Here is a 17419-nt window from a genome sequence, read left to right as displayed (position 1 = left end):
CTACCAATGACCATATCATTATCATATGATATCACAATGTAAAGAACACAATTCAATATCATTACCAATATTTCAATGTGCATGAAAAGTGATAAAGTAGTGGCTGGAACATTAACAGAAGTTAATCTATTGTTTCTCTTCAATGACAGCGCATTCATAACGCGTCTCAAAGTAGGACTAATGATCTAGAGTCAGTTTTGCATTTTAGATCATAATTAATATAAGATTATATGGACAGGGGGGACCAGATCCTAGATCAGCTCTCCCACTCTGAGACGCTTTATGAATATTGGCCAAGAGGTTCAATTTGTATTACAATGCTGCCCCTTTGTGGCTAATGCAGCACTAAAATGCTGCTAGATATGAAGTGCCCATCTCTTCTAATCCATTTTTAGATGGTAGATTTGGAGTAATGGTAAATGGATAATGAAAGTGTTATGAGCAAGGGTTAGAGGTAAGAGGTACAGGGGCAAGGGTACAGCTACAAAGTCTTATACAAAGCCTAAAGAGCTGAATGAAATCCAAAAGCTGAATAAACAGACACAATATTATAGTGATTATATGATTGAGGACTCGATTCAATCAGATTCGGCTAGCCAACACCCACATAGCTGGTGTTTTGACAGTGTCGGAGGTGGAACCGCTTTAGACCTGTCAAATCCACAAGAGGCTCCCGGTGTGGTGACACTGATGGTTTCTTTGAACTGATGGCTTCTGCGGTTGTGGCTAGAGTATACAGAATTTTAGCTAAGCCTAACCCTTTTCCCAACCTTAACCTAATTCTCCTAACGTGCTACTTCAATTTTCCTAACCTTCTACTTTAATTATCCTAACATGCTACTTTAAATATCCTAAAATGCTACTTTAATTCTCCAAACTGCTACTATACAGCCAGTGATTTTTGTGCTTCACACCAGAGTAAAATAGTCTCAGCGGAATGATCTAAGAGCTGGGGTGTGCAAAACCTTGCATTCTGTCACAGATCCTAAATAATTTGCTGTCTAGAAAATCTATTAAAATGCATAACCTTGTCAAACGAAACATAAAAACAACAATGTAAAAGGATTGATGGGACAATGGTGGACACGCTATTGTTATGTTAGCTTTTATTTGTTCCAATCAAAGAGCAAATTAGGTAAATGAGTAAGACTTGACTTCCTGGTTTTCTGAAGCTTGTCTGAAACTTTGCTCTGCCGGTGTGTCTACAGCTGTAGAGGAAATTACAGTACCTTCATTTAATGTCTCCTCTCAGAGAAACAATGTGTTGGTGGTTGATCATGGAGTTGAGGAAAATAAACCTAGGGCACCAGTTGACTGTAGTTTATCAGTCCTCAGTTCTTTATCAGTTGGTTGTACAGGGCAACAACACCCTGACTCTGACTCCTATCAACCTGCCTCATTAGATGGGCGGCAGGTAGCTTAGTGGTTAAGAGCGTTGTGCCAGTAACCGAAAGGTCGCTGGTTCTAATCCCCGAGCCGACTAGGTGAAAAATCTGTCGATGTGCCCTTGAGCAAGGCACTTAACCCTAATTGCTCCTGTAAGTCGCTCTGGATAAGAGCGTCTGCTAAATGACCAATTATTATTTATTATTATTAGATGAATAAGCTGAGGGTAAGACATATGCTGCATCTGAAATGGAACCCTACCCTATATAGTGTACTACTTAGGGTATCATTCTGAACACAGACATAGTCTACAACTATTTCCAGTCAAAACCATGAGTTAGAATTTCCTGTCCTGCACTGAGGAAATCTAACAGTTAAGGGGGAGGAGTGTGTAAGACTGCAGAGGGGTCAAATTCCTCTGACAACAAGGGGGCGGAATTGGATAAAAAATAACGGGGCACAAAAAGAGTTGAGGGGCGTTGGTGGTTTTGCTCAGAATTTCCGTCAAAGGAAGTCTAAAGCAGACTATTTTTAAGATTATCGAAGATTTCAGAGATCTTAATAGCATCCAATAGTTATGGCAGGTAAAACAAATATAATTTAATTGCATGGTTAGTAAAAACAAGATAATCTGGACTCTGATCTGCATGTTTGCTTTAAAAACAAACGCAATCTCATACCAGAACATTTGCATGTGAACAGCAATCTGCGCAATATGCTGTTCCCAAATAACATTTCAACATTTTCAGTCAATTGGGTTGTATTGCAGTAGGTTCAGCAGTCTATTGCTAGACAGTTTACTCAAATGCTCTTATCAGATGAAGAGGCCATGCCCGGCGTAGAGGGTCCCCTTGTCTCAGTCACATTTCAGAGGACTCCTCACCAAAAACAGAAGTACCTGGAGTCTGAACCGAAAGCATTGGGGGTAAATCATCCTGAGCAAATAAAAGTGTAGTCTGGCAATCCATTTAAATGTCACTATAATGTATTATAATCTATGAAATGTTATTTAATGTTATTTAATCTGTAGCTCATTTTACTTTATCTCTCTCTCTCTTCTCCTCCTCAGGTGACTCAGATTGCCCTCAGTGTGTTCAATATCAATTCTGTCATTGTCATTTTCAACAACAGCATGAGCATTTTTGTTGAAGACTTATCCCAAATCATTGGATCAGTGTTTGTGAGTGACCATCATACATGTGCCCCCTGTACTCACTTGACTGATGTTAAATTACAAGAAAATGAAAGAGTTTAGTGTTTAGAGGTTAACATGACTTTTACTGTTGTACTCACTACAGGTGATCATAGCTGGGAGTTTGGCCATAGCTGCACAACATCTCCATCTTCCCACTGTAAGTTATGCAATTTGTAGGCGTACAAGTTCTTTGAGAAAACAAGTGATATATACTGTACCAGTGGCATCTCCTCTTCTCTGCTCTCCTGTCCTCCCTCTGTCTCAGCTGAAGGCCTGTCTGGGGATGCAGGTAGTTGCCTGTGTAGCATCAGTGTTCAACTTGATATCTCTGTGTCAAACATGGCTGGACACAAATATGGTTATGGCTGCTGGAAATACATTGAAATCAACAGCACTGATCATGACAATACTTGCTATTCATTCAAAGTGAGTATGTACAGACAGTATGTCAGTATGTGTTGGATATAATTCAATGTAAATGGATGTGGAGAAAGGGGATGTTCAAACTGGGATACTCACATTAGATGTTAAAGTGGGCTGAGTTTAAGAATATCCTATCAAATGTTTCATGCAAATATTACTTATCAAATGTGTAAAGAGGCAAATACGTCATACAATAGGAAAAAACATTAAACAAAGTACACATTGCTCCAATTCTTGTCAACAGGATTCTACTGCACATTACTTTGCTGAGTTGGTCCTGATACAAACTGCTCTCATCGCTATCTCTGTCACGCTGGCTGCCTACTGCTGCAAGGTGGTCAACTGCTGCTCCCCGGGACCACGAATGGTGAGTCAGTGTAGAAATGGAGCCTCTAGAATCAGAAATGGACTGGCCATAGGTCAGTACTGGCAAATGCCAGACAGATCCATTGGCCTGTGGGCCAGTCTAAATTTTGGTTTTATCGTTGAATTATCATGATTTGGCTTATGATAGGAACGACAAGGGAAAGAAAATGGTCCAGTGAGTTGTAAATGCACATGCCGATTTCTGGTCCCATGCAGTCCATGACTTCCTAGAACAGACAACACCTTGAAATGCAAAGTTTGGTTGGAGGCCTACCAATACTATGCCTGTGGTGTGTCTAGAATGGGCTGAGTGGCGTGTTCTCATCATTCAAATATTGTATTTGTCCAGATACCAAACAGAACATCTGCATTATCATCAGAAATGGAATGTTGTTATAACATGACGGTTATAACCTCTTAATTGAGTGTGTGAGTTCTCTCTTCTAGCCGGTGATCACAGTCCAAGTCCCTCCTGCTCAGCAATGAGGAGCGATACCATGTGAGGACCAACCAAGACAAGAGATCCAACCCCCTAACCAACCAGCAAAAACATTTCTTATACATCGACTAAAATATTGTAGGCCTACATGCCTACACATACACTGAGTGTACAAAACACCTAAAATTGAGTTGCACCCATTAGGTGTCCTAGCAGGTGCAGGAACCATATTGTTTTGTTAGTGTTCTAATTATATTTCCTGGGTCTTCCTCCTTTTGGTCAATATCTCCACAACCAATTGGTAAAAAGTTGTAAAAAAAATAAAAAAAATAAAAATAAATGTCAGGTTGGAAGAACCCTTATATTATGATATATGGACGGTTTCTAAATGGCTTACTATTCACCAATAAAGAATATACATAGGTTTACTACTGGCTCGTCGGCTATGTGGGTTAGAGCATGGTGCTGTCAACACCAGGGGGTTGGAGTGATTCCCACATGTGCCACATACTGAATGTAAGTATCACTGGCAATTGTAATTTGAGTCACTTTAGATAAAAGTTACTACCAATGACCATATCATTATCATGTGGTATCACAGTGGAAAGAACCCAATTCAATATCATTCCCATTATTTCAATGTGCATGAACAATGACAAAGTAGTGGCTGGAACATGAAAGTTATTCTATTGTTTCTATTCTGTGAGCAACTAGCTCTCACTGTCTCACGTCAGAATTTGACGTTCATCCATATTCCTCAAACATCACTTTTTTGACGTTGTTGCAAACCTCAAATTTCAAAGTGTTTAATGTTAAGTTTAGTCATTAAATCCAAAATCTTAAGGTTAGGCATTAACTCAGAATGGTTAAGGTAAGGTTTAAGGATTGGGATAGGCTTAAAACAAAACAAAAAACATTACATTGCTTGATTTGAACTTGCAACCTATGGAATCAGAGTCAGATGCTTACGCCCATCCCCTAGCAAAACAGAAGCCTACTTGAATGTAACAGCGCTCACTGTTGCCCCTAGTGGCCGGTTTCCAAGTCACCTCCTGACGTCCTTAGACAGAGATGGACGTCGAATACTGACTCGTATAACAGGTGACCTGGCTGCAGTGAGATCACAACATTATCAATGGGCCCACATTCATGAAGCGACTCAGAGTAGGACTAATGATGTAGGATCAATTGAGCCTTTTATCATAATGAATATCAGATTACATGGACAGTGGGAACCTGATCCTAGATCAGCTCTCCCACTGAGACGCTTTATGAATAATGGCCCAGAGGTTCAATTTGTTTTACAATGCCACACCTTTGTGGATAACGCAGCACTAGATATCAATTTGTAGATGGTAGATTTGGAGTAATGGATAACTATAATGTTATGAGCAAGGGATAGAGGTAAGAGGCAGAGGGGCAAGGGTACAGCTACAAGTTTTATCCAAAGCCTAAAGAGTTCAATTAAATCATAGAACTGAATAAACTGACACAATATGACTATTATTATATGATTGAGAGCTCGATTCAATTTGATTTACGCTAGCCGACACCCGCATAGCTGGTGTTTTCACGCTGTCGGAAGTGGAACAGGGTTAGACCTGTCAAATCCACAAGCGGCTCTCGGTGTGGTGACACTGATGATTTCTCGGAACTGATGGCTTCTACGGATGTGGCTAGAGTACAGCATTTTAGCTAAGCCTAACCCTTTTCCAAACCTTAACCTAATTCTCCTAAACTGCTACTTTAATTCTTCTAACTTCTACTTTACAGCCAGTGATTTTTGTGCTTCACACCAGAGTAACATAGCCCCAGCTCAATGATCTAAGAGCTGGGGTGTGCAAAACCTTGCATGCTTTCTGTCACACATCCTAAACAATTTGCTGCCTAGAAAATGTATGGTAATGCATAACCTGGTCAAATGAAACATAAAAACAACAAGGTAATAGGATTGATGGGACAATGGTGGACATGTTATTGTTGATGATATTAGCTTTTATTTGTTCCAATTAAAGAGGTTGATGGGTAAGTCTTGACTTCCTGGTTTTCTGAGACTTTGCTCTGCCGGTGTGTCTACAGCCGTAGATGAAATTACAGTACTTTCATTTAATGTCTCCTCTCAGAGAAATAATGTGTTGGTGGATGATCATGGAGTTGACTGTAGTTTACCAGTCCTCTGTTTTTCATGAGTTGGTTCTACAGAACAACAACAACCTGACTCTGACTCCTATCAACCTGCCTCATTAGATGGATAAGCTGAGGGTAAGACATATGATGCGTCTGAAATGGCACCCTTTTCCCTATATAGTGTACTACTTAGGGTATCATTCTGAACACAGTCATAGTCTACAACAAGTTTCTAGTTACAGTTAAGGGGGAGGAGTGTGTGAGCCTGCAGATGGGTCAAATTCCTCTGACAACAAGGGGGCGGGATTTGATAAAAAATAACAGGGCACACAAAGAGTTTAGGGGCGTTGATGGTTTTGCTCAGAATTTCCATCAAGGAAGTCAAAAGTTGACTATTTTAAAGAGTATCAAAGATTTTAGAGATCTTAATAACATCCAACAGTTACGGCAGGTAAAACAAATATCATTGAATTGCATGGTTAGCAAAAATAAAATAATCTGGACTCTCATCTGCATGTTTGCATTGAAAATAAATTGAAAACAAACCCAACTTTGAATAGCCTACTCTCTCATTTTCAGCAGGGATGAAGCCAAAGTTCTCAATCTCTGCAGTTCTTGACACAAACCGGTGCGCCTGGCACCTACTACCATATCCCGTTCAAAGGTACTTAAATCTTTTGTCTTGCCCACTCACCCTCTGAACGGCACACATACACAATCCATGTCTCAATCGTCTCAAGGCTTAAAAATCCTTCTTGAACCTGTCTCCTCCCCTTCATCTACACTGATTTAAGTGGATTTAACAAGTGACCTCAATAAGGGATCAATGCTTTCAACTGGATTCACCTGGTCAGTATATGTCATGGAACGAACAGTTCATAATGTTTTGTGCACTCAGTGTAAGTCACGCTGATGGATTTATTTTTGTAATTAAAAACTGTTTGACATGATGTAGCCTAATGTGAGTTACATTTTATTAGGGGTCCTAGCAGGTGCAGGAACCATATTGTTTTGTTAGTGTTCTAATTATATTTCCTGGGTCTTCCTCCTTTTGGTCAATATCTCCACAACCGTTTGGAGGGCCTGTTGTCTGGACCTATGGCAGTCTCTATGGGGGTGCCACAGGGTTCAATTCTTGGGCCGACACTTTTCTCCGTGTATATCAATGATGTCGCTCTTGCTGCTGGTGACTCTCAGATCCACCTCTACGCAGACGACACCATTTTGTATACATCTGGCCCTTCATTGGACACTGTGTTAACAAACCTCCAAACGAGCTTCAATGCCATACAACAATCCTTCAGTAGCCTTCAACTGCTCTTAAACACTAGTAAAACTAAATGCATGCTTTTCAATCGAACGCTGCTAGCACCCGCCCACCCGACTAGAATCACCACTCTCGACGGGTCTGACCTAGAGTATGTGGACAACTACAAATATCTAGGTGTCTGGTTAGACTGTAAACTCAACTTCCAGACTCACATAAAGAATCTCCAATCCAAAGTTAAATCTAGAATCGGCTTCCTATTTCGCAACAAAGCCTCCTTCACTCATGCTGCCAAACATGCCCTCGTAAAACTGACTATCCTACCGATCCTTGACTTCGGCGATGTCATTTACAAAATAGCCTCCAACACTCTACTCAGCAAATTGGATGTAGTCTATCACAGTGCCATCCGTTTTGTCTCCAAAGCCCCATACACTACCCACCACTGTGACCTGTACGCTCTTGTTGGCTGGTCCTCACTACATGTTCGTCGTCAAACCCACTGGCTCCAGGCCATCTATAAATCACTGCTAGGCAAATCCCCGCCTTATCTTAGCTCATTGGTCACCATAGCAGCACCCACCCGTAGTCTGCGCTCCAGCAGGTATATCTCTCTGGTCATTCCCAAAGCCAACACCTCCTTTGGCCGCCATTCCTTCCAGTTCTCTGCTGCCAATGACTGGAACGAATTGCAAAAATCTCTGAAGCTGGAGACTCTTATCTCCCTCAATAACTTTAAGCATCAGTTGTCAGAGCACCTTACCGATCACTGCACCTGTACACAGCCCATCTGAAATTAGCCCACCCAACTACCTCATCCCTATATTGTTATTTATTTTGCTCTTTTGCACCCCAGTATCTCTATTTGCACATAATCTCTTGCACATCTAGCATTCCAGTGTTAATACTATTGTAATTATTCTGCACTATAGCCTATTTATTGCCTTACCTCCATAACTTGCTACATTTGCACACACTGTATATATATTTTCTGTTGTATTTCTGACTTTATGTTTTTTTTTTTTACCCCATATGTAACTCTGTGTTGTTTTTATTGCACTACTTTGCTTTATCTTGGCCAGGTCGCAGTTGTAAATGAGAACCTGTTCTCAACTGGCTTACCTGGTTAAATAAAGGTGAAATAAAAAATAAAAAAATAAAAAATATATATATGTACAAAATATATATAAAATAGTAACAAATGGCAGGTTGGAGAACCCCTACATTTTGATCTAGGGAGGGTTTATTAATGGCTTACAACTCACCAATAAATAGGTTTACAACCGGCCAAGCGGCTATGTGGGTTAAAGCATGGTGCTGGCAACACCAGGAGGTTGGAGTTGATTCCCACATGGGCCACATACTGAATGTAAGTATCACTGGCAATTGTAATATAAGTCGCTTTAGATAAAAGCATCTACCAATGACCATATCATTATCATATGATATCACAATGTAAAGAACACAATTCAATATCATTACCAATATTTCAATGTGCATGAAAAGTGATAAAGTAGTGGCTGGAACATTAACAGAAGTTAATCTATTGTTTCTCTTCAATGACAGCGCATTCATAACGCGTCTCAAAGTAGGACTAATGATCTAGAGTCAGTTTTGCATTTTAGATCATAATTAATATAAGATTACATGGACAGGGGGGACCAGATCCTAGATCAGCTCTCCCACTCTGAGACACTTTATGAATACGGGCCAAGAGGTTCAATTTGTATTACAGTGCTGCTCCTTTGTGGCTAATGCAGCACTGGAAATCGATTTTTAGATGGTAGATTTGGAGTAATGGTAAATGGATAACGATAGTGTTATGAGCAAGGTTCAGAGGTAAGAGATACAGGGGCAAGAGTACAGCTACAAAGCCTTATGCAAAGCCTAAAGAGATTAATGAAATCCAAGAGCTGAATAAACAGACACAATATTATAGTGATTATATGATTGAGGACTCGATTCAATCAGATTCGGCTAGCCAACACCCGCATAGCTGGTGTTTTGATGGTGTCGGAGGTGGAACCGCTTTAGACCTGTCAAATCCACAAGAGGCTCCCGGTGTGGTGACACTGATGGTTTCTTTGAACTGATGGCTTCTGCGGTTGTGGCTAGAGTATACAGAATTTTAGCTAAGCCTAACCCTTTTCCCAACCTTAACCTAATTCTCCTAACGTGCTACTTCAATTTTCCTAACCTTCTACTTTAATTATCCTAACATGCTACTTTAAATATCCTAAAATGCTACTTTAATTCTCCAAACTGCTACTATACAGCCAGTGATTTTTGTGCTTCACACCAGAGTAAAATAGTCTCAGCGGAATGATCTAAGAGCTGGGGTGTGCAAAACCTTGCATTCTGTCACACATCCTAAACAATTTGCTGTCTAGAAAATGTATTTAAATGCATAACCTTGTCAAACGAAACATAAAAACAACAATGTAAAAGGATTGATGGAACAATGGTGGACATGCTATTGTTATATTAGCTTTTATTTGTTCCAATCAAAGAGCAAATTAGGTAAATGAGTAAGACTTGACTTCCTGGTTTTCTGAAGCTTGTCTGGAACTTTGCTCTGCTGGTGTGTCTACAGCTGTAGAGGAAATTACAGTACCTTCATTTGATGTCTCCTCTCAGAGAAATAATGTGTTGGTTGATGATCATGGAGTGTAGGAAAATAAACCTAGGGCACCAGTTGACTGTAGTTTATCAGTCCTCAGTTCTTTATCAGTTGGTTGTACAGGGCAACAACACCCTGACTCTGACTCCGATCAACCTGCCTCATTAGATGAATAAGCTGACGGTAAGACATATGCTGCATCTGAAATGGAACCCTACCCTATATAGTGTACTACTTAGGGTGTCATTCTGAACACAGACATAGTCTACAACAATTTTCCAGTCAAAACCATCAGTTAGAATTTCCTGTCCGGCACTGAGGAAATCTAACAGTTAAGGGGGAGGAGTGTGTGAGCCTGCAGAGGGGTCAAATTCCTCTGACAACAAGGGGGCGGGATTGGATAAAAAATAACGGGGCACAAAAAGAGTTGAGGGGCGTTGGTGGTTTTGCTCAGAATTTCCGTCAAAGGAAGACTAAAGCAGACTTTTTTCAAGATTATCGAAGATTTCAGAGATCTTAATAGCATCCAACAGTTATGGCAGGTAAAACAAATATAATTTAATTGCATGGTTAGTAAAAACAAGATAATCTGGACTCTGATCTGCATGTTTGCTTTAAAAACAAACGCAATCTCATACCAGAACATTTGCATGTGAACAGCAATCTGCGCAATATGCTGTTCCCAAAGAACATTTCAATCTTTTCAGTCAATTGGGTTGTATTGCAGTAGGTTCAGCAGTCTATTGCTAGACAGTTTACTCAAATGCTCTTATCAGATGAAGAGGCCATGCCCAGCGTAGAGGATCCCCTTGTCGCAGTCACACTTCAGAGGACTCCTCACCAAAAACAGAAGTACCTGGAGTCTGAACCGAAAGCAGACTATTTTAAAGATTATCGAAGATTTCAGAGATCTTAATAGCATCCAACAGTTATGGCAGGTAAAACTAATATTGAAATGCATGGTTAGCAAAAATAAGACAATCTGGACTCTCATCTGCATGTTTGCATTGAAATCAAATGGAAAACAAACCCAACTTTGAATAGCCTACTCTCTCATTTTCAGCAGGGATGAAGCCAAAGTTCTCAATCTCATACCAGAACATTTGCATGCATTTGAAAAATCTGTTTTTGCAAAAAGCTTCAATGTCCTGTTGTTTAATCTTGCGCAATATGCTGTTCCGAGAGAACACTTCAATCTATTCGGTCAATTGGGTTGTATTGCAGTAGATTTAGCAGTCTATTGCTAGACAGTTTACTCAAATGCTCTTTTCAGATGAAGAGGCCATGCCCGGCGTAGAGGGTCCCCTTGTCGCAGTGACGTTTCAGAAGAATCCTCACCAAAAACAGAAGTACCTGGAGTCTGAACCGAAAGCATTGGGGGTAAATCATCCTGAGCAAATAAATTAAGTGTAGTCTGGCAGTCTGTAGCTCATTTTACTTCACCTCTCTCTTCTCCTCCTCAGGTGACTCAGATTGCCCTCAGTGTGTTCAATATCAGTTCTGTCATTGTCATTTTCAACAACAGCATGAGCATGTTTGTTGAAGAATTACCACAAATCATTGGATCAGTGTTTGTGAGTGCCCACCATACAAGTTCTTCCTCTACTCCTTTGATTGATGTTAAATGACAAGCAAATTAAAGAGTTGAGTGTTCAGACTGTGAGGTTGATGTGACTCTTACTGTTGTACTCTCTACAGGTGATCATAGCTGGGAGTTTGGCCATAACTGCACAGAATCTCCATCTTCCCACTGTAAGTTATGCAATTTGTAGGCGAACAAGTTATTTGAGAAAACAAGTGATATGTACTGTACCAGTGGCATCTCCTCTTCTCTGCTCTCCTCTCCTCCCTCTTGTCTCAGCTGAAGGCCTGTCTGGGGATGCAGGTCGTTGCCTGTGTAGCATCAGTGTCCAACTTGATCTTCTCTGTGTCATACATGGGAGGACACAATTATGGCTGCTGGGAATACAATGACGTCAACCACACTGGTCACTACAAAACTTGCCTTTCAGTCACTGTGAGTATGTACAGACAGTATGTCAGTAGGTGTTGGAAATATTTCAATGTAAATGCATATGGAGGAAGGGGGATGTTCAAACTGAGATGATAATATTGGATGTTAAAGTGAGCTGAGAATGTCCTATCAAATGTTATATGCAAATATTACTTGTAAAATGTGTAATGAGGCAAATATGTCATACAAAAGGGGAAAAAAACATGAACCAAAGTACACATTGCTCCAATTCTTGTCAACAGGATTCTACTGCACATTACCTTGCTGAGTTGGTCCTGATACATACTGCTCTCATCGCTATCTCTGTCACGCTGGCTGCCTATTGCTGCAAGGTGGTCAACTGCTGCTCCCCGGGACCACGAATGGTGAGTCAGTGTAGAAATGGAGCCTCTAGAATCAGAAATGGACTGGCCATAGGTCAGTTTTGGCAAACACCAGACGATCCATTGGCCAGTGGGCCAGTCACGGATCCATTGGCCAGTGGGCCAGTCTAAATTGGGGATTTATTGCAGAATTATCATGAATTGGATTATGATGGGAATGACAAGGGAAAGGAAATGGTCCAGTGAGTTAGAAATGCCCACGCCAATTTCTGGTCCCATGCAGGACATCCTGCCTAGAACAGACATCACCTTGAAAAGCAAAGTTTGGTTGGAGGCCTACCAATACTATGCCTGTGGTGTGTCAAGAATGGGCTGAGTGGCCTGTTCACATCACTCAAATATTGTATTTGTCCAGATACCAAACAGAACATCTGCATTATCATCAGAAATGGAATGTTGTTATAACATGACGGTTATAACCTCTTAATTGAGTGTGTGAGTTCTCTCTTCTAGCCGGTGATCACAGTCCAAGTCCCTCCTGCTCAGCAATGAGGGGCGATACCATGTGAGGACCAACCAAGACAAGAGATCCAACCCCTTAACCAACCAGCAAAAAACATGTCTTATACTTCCGTCAACAAAAATATTTTAGGCCTATATGCCTACACATACACTGAGTGTACAAAACATTAAGAACACTGTGCTTCCCACAGTTATGTCAAGATGGCTGGATGTCCTTTGGATGGTGGACCGTTCTTGATATACACGGGAAACTGTTAAGTGTGAAAAACCCAGCAGCGCTGCAGTTCTTGACACAAACCGGTGCACCTAACAACTACTACCATACCCCCGTTCAGAGGCACTTAAATATTTTGTCTTGCCCACTCACCCTCTGAACGGCACACATACACAATCCATGTCTCAAGGCTTAAAAATCCTTCTTCAACCTGTCTCCTCCCCTTCATCTACACTGATTTAAGTGGATTTAACAAGTGACATCAATAAGGGGTCAATGCTTTCAACTGGATTCACCTAGTCAGTATATGTCATGGAACGAGCAGTTCATAATGTTTTGTGCATTCAGTGTAAGTCACGCTGATGGATTTAATTTTGTAATTAAAAACTTTTTGACATGATGTAGCCTAATGTGAGTTACATTTTATTAGGGGTCCTAGCAGGTGCAGGAACCATATTGTTTTGTTAGTGTTCTTATTGTATTTCCTGGGTCTTCCTTATTTTTGGTCAATTTCTCCACAACCGATTGTTATAAGTCGCTTTAGATAAAAGCATCTACCAATGACCATATCATTATCATATGATATCACAATGTAAAGAACACAATTCAATATCATTACCAATATTTCAATGTGCATGAAAAGTGATAAAGTAGTGGCTGGAACATTAACAGAAGTTAATCTATTGTTTCTCTTCAATGACAGCGCATTCATAACGCGTCTCAAAGTAGGACTAATGATCTAGAGTCAGTTTTGCATTTTAGATCATAATTAATATAAGATTACATGGACAGGGGGGACCAGATCCTAGATCAGCTCTCCCACTCTGAGACGCTTTATGAATATTGGCCAAGAGGTTCAATTTGTATTACAATGCTGCCCCTTTGTGGCTAATGCAGCACTAAAATGCTGCTAGATATGAAGTGCCCATCTCTTCTAATCCATTTTTAGATGGTAGATTTGGAGTAATGGTAAATGGATAATGAAAGTGTTATGAGCAAGGGTTAGAGGTAAGAGGTACAGGGGCAAGGGTACAGCTACAAAGTCTTATACAAAGCCTAAAGAGCTGAATGAAATCCAAAAGCTGAATAAACAGACACAATATTATAGTGATTATATGATTGAGGACTCGATTCAATCAGATTCGGCTAGCCAACACCCACATAGCTGGTGTTTTGATGGTGTCGGAGGTGGAACCGCTTTAGACCTGTCAAATCCACAAGAGGCTCCCGGTGTGGTGACACTGATGGTTTCTTTGAACTGATGGCTTCTGCGGTTGTGGCTAGAGTATACAGAATTTTAGCTAAGCCTAACCCTTTTCCCAACCTTAACCTAATTCTCCTAACGTGCTACTTCAATTTTCCTAACCTTCTACTTTAATTATCCTAACATGCTACTTTAAATATCCTAAAATGCTACTTTAATTCTCCAAACTGCTACTATACAGCCAGTGATTTTTGTGCTTCACACCAGAGTAAAATAGTCTCAGCGGAATGATCTAAGAGCTGGGGTGTGCAAAACCTTGCATTCTGTCACAGATCCTAAATAATTTGCTGTCTAGAAAATCTATTAAAATGCATAACCTTGTCAAACGAAACATAAAAACAACAATGTAAAAGGATTGATGGGACAATGGTGGACACGCTATTGTTATGTTAGCTTTTATTTGTTCCAATCAAAGAGCAAATTAGGTAAATGAGTAAGACTTGACTTCCTGGTTTTCTGAAGCTTGTCTGAAACTTTGCTCTGCCGGTGTGTCTACAGCTGTAGAGGAAATTACAGTACCTTCATTTAATGTCTCCTCTCAGAGAAACAATGTGTTGGTGGTTGATCATGGAGTTGAGGAAAATAAACCTAGGGCACCAGTTGACTGTAGTTTATCAGTCCTCAGTTCTTTATCAGTTGGTTGTACAGGGCAACAACACCCTGACTCTGACTCCTATCAACCTGCCTCATTAGATGAATAAGCTGAGGGTAAGACATATGCTGCATCTGAAATGGAACCCTACCCTATATAGTGTACTACTTAGGGTATCATTCTGAACACAGACATAGTCTACAACTATTTCCAGTCAAAACCATGAGTTAGAATTTCCTGTCCTGCACTGAGGAAATCTAACAGTTAAGGGGGAGGAGTGTGTAAGACTGCAGAGGGGTCAAATTCCTCTGACAACAAGGGGGCGGAATTGGATAAAAAATAACGGGGCACAAAAAGAGTTGAGGGGCGTTGGTGGTTTTGCTCAGAATTTCCGTCAAAGGAAGTCTAAAGCAGACTATTTTTAAGATTATCGAAGATTTCAGAGATCTTAATAGCATCCAATAGTTATGGCAGGTAAAACAAATATAATTTAATTGCATGGTTAGTAAAAACAAGATAATCTGGACTCTGATCTGCATGTTTGCTTTAAAAACAAACGCAATCTCATACCAGAACATTTGCATGTGAACAGCAATCTGCGCAATATGCTGTTCCCAAATAACATTTCAACATTTTCAGTCAATTGGGTTGTATTGCAGTAGGTTCAGCAGTCTATTGCTAGACAGTTTACTCAAATGCTCTTATCAGATGAAGAGGCCATGCCCGGCGTAGAGGGTCCCCTTGTCTCAGTCACATTTCAGAGGACTCCTCACCAAAAACAGAAGTACCTGGAGTCTGAACCGAAAGCATTGGGGGTAAATCATCCTGAGCAAATAAAAGTGTAGTCTGGCAATCCATTTAAATGTCACTATAATGTATTATAATCTATGAAATGTTATTTAATGTTATTTAATCTGTAGCTCATTTTACTTTATCTCTCTCTCTCTTCTCCTCCTCAGGTGACTCAGATTGCCCTCAGTGTGTTCAATATCAATTCTGTCATTGTCATTTTCAACAACAGCATGAGCATTTTTGTTGAAGACTTATCCCAAATCATTGGATCAGTGTTTGTGAGTGACCATCATACATGTGCCCCCTGTACTCACTTGACTGATGTTAAATTACAAGAAAATGAAAGAGTTTAGTGTTTAGAGGTTAACATGACTTTTACTGTTGTACTCACTACAGGTGATCATAGCTGGGAGTTTGGCCATAGCTGCACAACATCTCCATCTTCCCACTGTAAGTTATGCAATTTGTAGGCGTACAAGTTCTTTGAGAAAACAAGTGATATATACTGTACCAGTGGCATCTCCTCTTCTCTGCTCTCCTGTCCTCCCTCTGTCTCAGCTGAAGGCCTGTCTGGGGATGCAGGTAGTTGCCTGTGTAGCATCAGTGTTCAACTTGATATCTCTGTGTCAAACATGGCTGGACACAAATATGGTTATGGCTGCTGGAAATACATTGAAATCAACAGCACTGATCATGACAATACTTGCTATTCATTCAAAGTGAGTATGTACAGACAGTATGTCAGTATGTGTTGGATATAATTCAATGTAAATGGATGTGGAGAAAGGGGATGTTCAAACTGGGATACTCACATTAGATGTTAAAGTGGGCTGAGTTTAAGAATATCCTATCAAATGTTTCATGCAAATATTACTTATCAAATGTGTAAAGAGGCAAATACGTCATACAATAGGAAAAAACATGAAACAAAGTACACATTGCTCCAATTCTTGTCAACAGGATTCTGCTGAACATTACTTTGCTGAGTTGGTCCTGATACAAACTGCTCTCATCGCTATCTCTGTCACGCTGGCTGCCTACTGCTGCAAGGTGGTCAACTGCTGCTAAGCATTCAAAATGTAACGAATACTTTTTGGTGTCAGTGAAAATGTATGGAGTAAAAAGTACATTATTTTCTTCAGGAATGTATTGAAGAACAAGTAAAAGTTGTCAAAAATATAAATAGGAAAGTAAAGAACAGATACCACAAAAAAACTTCTTAAGTAGATTTACATTTTAGTCATTTAGCAGACACTCTTATCCAGAGTGACTTACAGTTAGTGTGTGCATACATTATTATTATTATTATTTATTTTTTCATACTGGCCCTCCGTGGGAATCGAACCCACAACCCTGGCGTTGCAAACGCCATGCTCTACCAACTGAGCTACATCCCTGCCGGCCATTCCCTCCCCTAACTTGGACGACGCCGGGCCAATTGTGCACCGCCCCATGGGTCTCCCGGTCACGACCGGCTACGACAGAGCCTGGATTCGAACCAGGATCTCTAGTGGCACAGCTAGCACTGCAATGCATGATGTAGCCTAATGTGAGTTCCATTTTATTAGGTGTCCTAGCAGGTGCAGGAACCATATTGTTTTGTTAGTGTTCTAATTATATCTTCCTCCTTTTGGTCAATATCTCCACAACTGATTGGTAAACAAATAAAATAATAATAATAACAAATGGCAGGTTGGTAGAACCCCTACATTATGATCTATGGAGGGTTTCTAAATGGCTTACAATTCACCAATAAATTATATCCATATGTTTACAACCAGCTAGGCAGCTATGTGGGTTAGATCATGGTGCTGTCAAAACTAGGGTGTTGGAGTGATTCCCACATGGGGCACATACTAAATGTAAGTATCACTG

General features: G+C 40.4%; 1 protein-coding gene, 1 long non-coding RNA gene and 1 pseudogene across 5 annotated transcripts; all 3 read left to right on the top strand.

The window, feature by feature from the left end:
- The first annotated feature begins 1850 nt into the window (after window positions 1-1850).
- Window positions 1851-4237, top strand: LOC311111664 (membrane-spanning 4-domains subfamily A member 4A-like; annotated as a pseudogene). Its single transcript has 7 exons — window positions 1851-1970; window positions 2205-2311; window positions 2456-2566; window positions 2685-2738; window positions 2847-3007; window positions 3249-3371; window positions 3818-4237. The product of its transcript is annotated as a membrane-spanning 4-domains subfamily A member 4A-like (transcript).
- Window positions 4238-6520: 2283 nt separating this feature from the next.
- LOC311111739 (membrane-spanning 4-domains subfamily A member 4A-like) lies at window positions 6521-13296 on the top strand. 3 transcript variants are annotated; one of them, XM_084154551.1, is made up of 8 exons: window positions 10232-10365; window positions 10600-10761; window positions 11097-11203; window positions 11287-11397; window positions 11522-11575; window positions 11685-11840; window positions 12080-12202; window positions 12674-13296. In XM_084154551.1, the coding sequence occupies exons 2-8, from the start codon at window positions 10755-10757 to the stop codon at window positions 12710-12712; spliced, it is 597 nt and encodes a 198-aa protein (XP_084010677.1). In that variant the 5' UTR covers window positions 10232-10365; window positions 10600-10754; the 3' UTR covers window positions 12713-13296. The 3 variants fall into 3 exon arrangements, with proteins under 3 accessions (XP_084010679.1, XP_084010678.1, XP_084010677.1); XM_084154553.1 differs by lacking the exons at window positions 10232-10365; window positions 10600-10761 and adding an exon at window positions 6521-6785; XM_084154552.1 differs by lacking the exon at window positions 10600-10761 and having other exon boundaries at window positions 10227-10365.
- A 1810-nt stretch (window positions 13297-15106) lies between these two features.
- Window positions 15107-16258, top strand: LOC311111740. Its single transcript, XR_014610788.1, has 5 exons — window positions 15107-15226; window positions 15461-15567; window positions 15712-15822; window positions 15941-15994; window positions 16103-16258. It is a non-coding gene; the product is annotated as an uncharacterized lncRNA (long non-coding RNA).
- The last annotated feature ends 1161 nt before the right edge of the window (window positions 16259-17419 follow it).

The sequence above is a fragment of the Coregonus lavaretus genome (genome assembly GCF_964263955.1).
Source record: "Coregonus lavaretus genome assembly, chromosome: 37".
Lineage (NCBI taxonomy): Eukaryota > Metazoa > Chordata > Actinopteri > Salmoniformes > Salmonidae > Coregonus > Coregonus lavaretus.
Note: the sequence above shows the minus strand (reverse complement) of the source record. Positions and strands in the feature narration are given on the sequence as shown.